Genomic DNA, 1,352 nt, shown 5'->3' on the forward strand with positions numbered 1-1,352 from the left:
AAAAGGGACAATGGCAGGGAAGGCACAGAGGCTCAGGAGAGGTACTGGCCAGGGCCTGGAAGTGTGCAGGTGGGTTTGGGGATGGAAGATGGCCAGAAGAGGAGCTGGCATTGAGGCCAAGCTACAGAGGGTAGCTTTAGGGCGGGAAGTGTTGGTTGGGGGGTGGCATCCGAATCACTTCTCCATGCTCTGCCCCCCAGACACAGCTGCCTCAGCAGAAGCTGCAGCTGCAGGAAGCATGCACGCACAAGGAGAGGAGCGTGGCGGTGCTGAAGCATCAGCTTGTGGAGGTGGAGGTGAGGGGCTCAGTGTGGTGGAGCCTGGTGGCTGGGGGTGCTGTCAGGATCTCCCTAGCCAAGTGCTTTCACCTGTTTGTCACCTTCCTCCTGCTCCCCACAGGAGACAGTACTTAAGTTCCGGGGGGCTATAAAGGAGCAGCTGGGCAAGATGCGGGTGTTTCTAGATGCACTGGAGGGCTCTTTGGATCGCGAGGCAGAACGTGTGCAGAATAAGGCAGGGGTCGCCTTGCGGTGGAAGCTGAGGGGCCTGAACTCTTGTCTGGAGCAGCTGCAGCAGATGGAAAAGGTGTTGGAGGAGGTAGCCGACAAGTCACAGACTGAATTCCTCATGGTGAGCACCAGATGACCTGCCCTCCCACCCCTCAGCCACAGCTCAGGCCCAGAGACCTCAACCCATTGTCAGACAATGAACCTGATGCCTAGAGTGGGCTGGGAGGAGCTGGGGTCACACATTGAGGAGGGGTGGGTCTCAGGACTGCTATATAGTTGTTTAGGTTGGGCACTGCAAAATATGCAGTATTAGGTGGGCATCATTCATATCATAGATATTGTAGGTGTGTATATTTATTAGGACAATTTTTTACCAGGTAGAGTTTCATGGGGAGAGGGTACCTTTCCCGCCCCCCCCCCCCCGGTTTTTTTATTCCACATAGAGGTAAAGGGCTAGGGGTGGCTTTGAGTTCTAGGATTCTTTTGGATTTTTAAATTTTTCCTGATCCCACACTAAGATTTCTAGTTGTCTACTCCATCTTCAGAAGCCCCAAGTGCCGCCCCCCCCATCTGCCTCATCTCTATTCTCTTTTTTTCTTTCTCTAGAAATATTGCCTGGTGACCAGCAGGTGAGATCAACCTGGCCCTGCTCCTCTGCCCAACTTGCCCTGGTCTTCTAGGGACACCAGCTGATTCACCGTTTACTCACAATGTGCCCACACAACCTCAATTCAGTCCATAGCCATTTCTCTGCTTGAGCACAGTTTTGTACACAGAAATGATCTGGACCAGGGATCCTTGCCCCCAGGAACCTCCTAGACTGGTGGTGTGAGACAGACATGG

The 1,352-nt window shown here is 53.5% G+C and overlaps 1 protein-coding gene across 1 annotated transcript in view; it reads left to right on the forward strand.

The window, feature by feature from the left end:
* Nucleotides 1–1,352, forward strand: part of TRIM72 (tripartite motif containing 72) — a 4,644-nt gene that overhangs the window by 849 nt on the left and 2,443 nt on the right. Inside the window, exons 2-4 of the mRNA XM_023516693.1 lie at nucleotides 141–296; nucleotides 400–630; nucleotides 1,116–1,134. Of these exons, the coding sequence (XP_023372461.1) occupies nucleotides 141–296; nucleotides 400–630; nucleotides 1,116–1,134 (406 nt within the window). The remainder of the gene's footprint in view (nucleotides 1–140; nucleotides 297–399; nucleotides 631–1,115; nucleotides 1,135–1,352) is intronic.

The sequence above is a fragment of the Otolemur garnettii genome, unplaced genomic scaffold (genome assembly GCF_000181295.1).
Source record: "Otolemur garnettii isolate 467f Iridium unplaced genomic scaffold, OtoGar3 scaffold00096, whole genome shotgun sequence".
Lineage (NCBI taxonomy): Eukaryota > Metazoa > Chordata > Mammalia > Primates > Galagidae > Otolemur > Otolemur garnettii.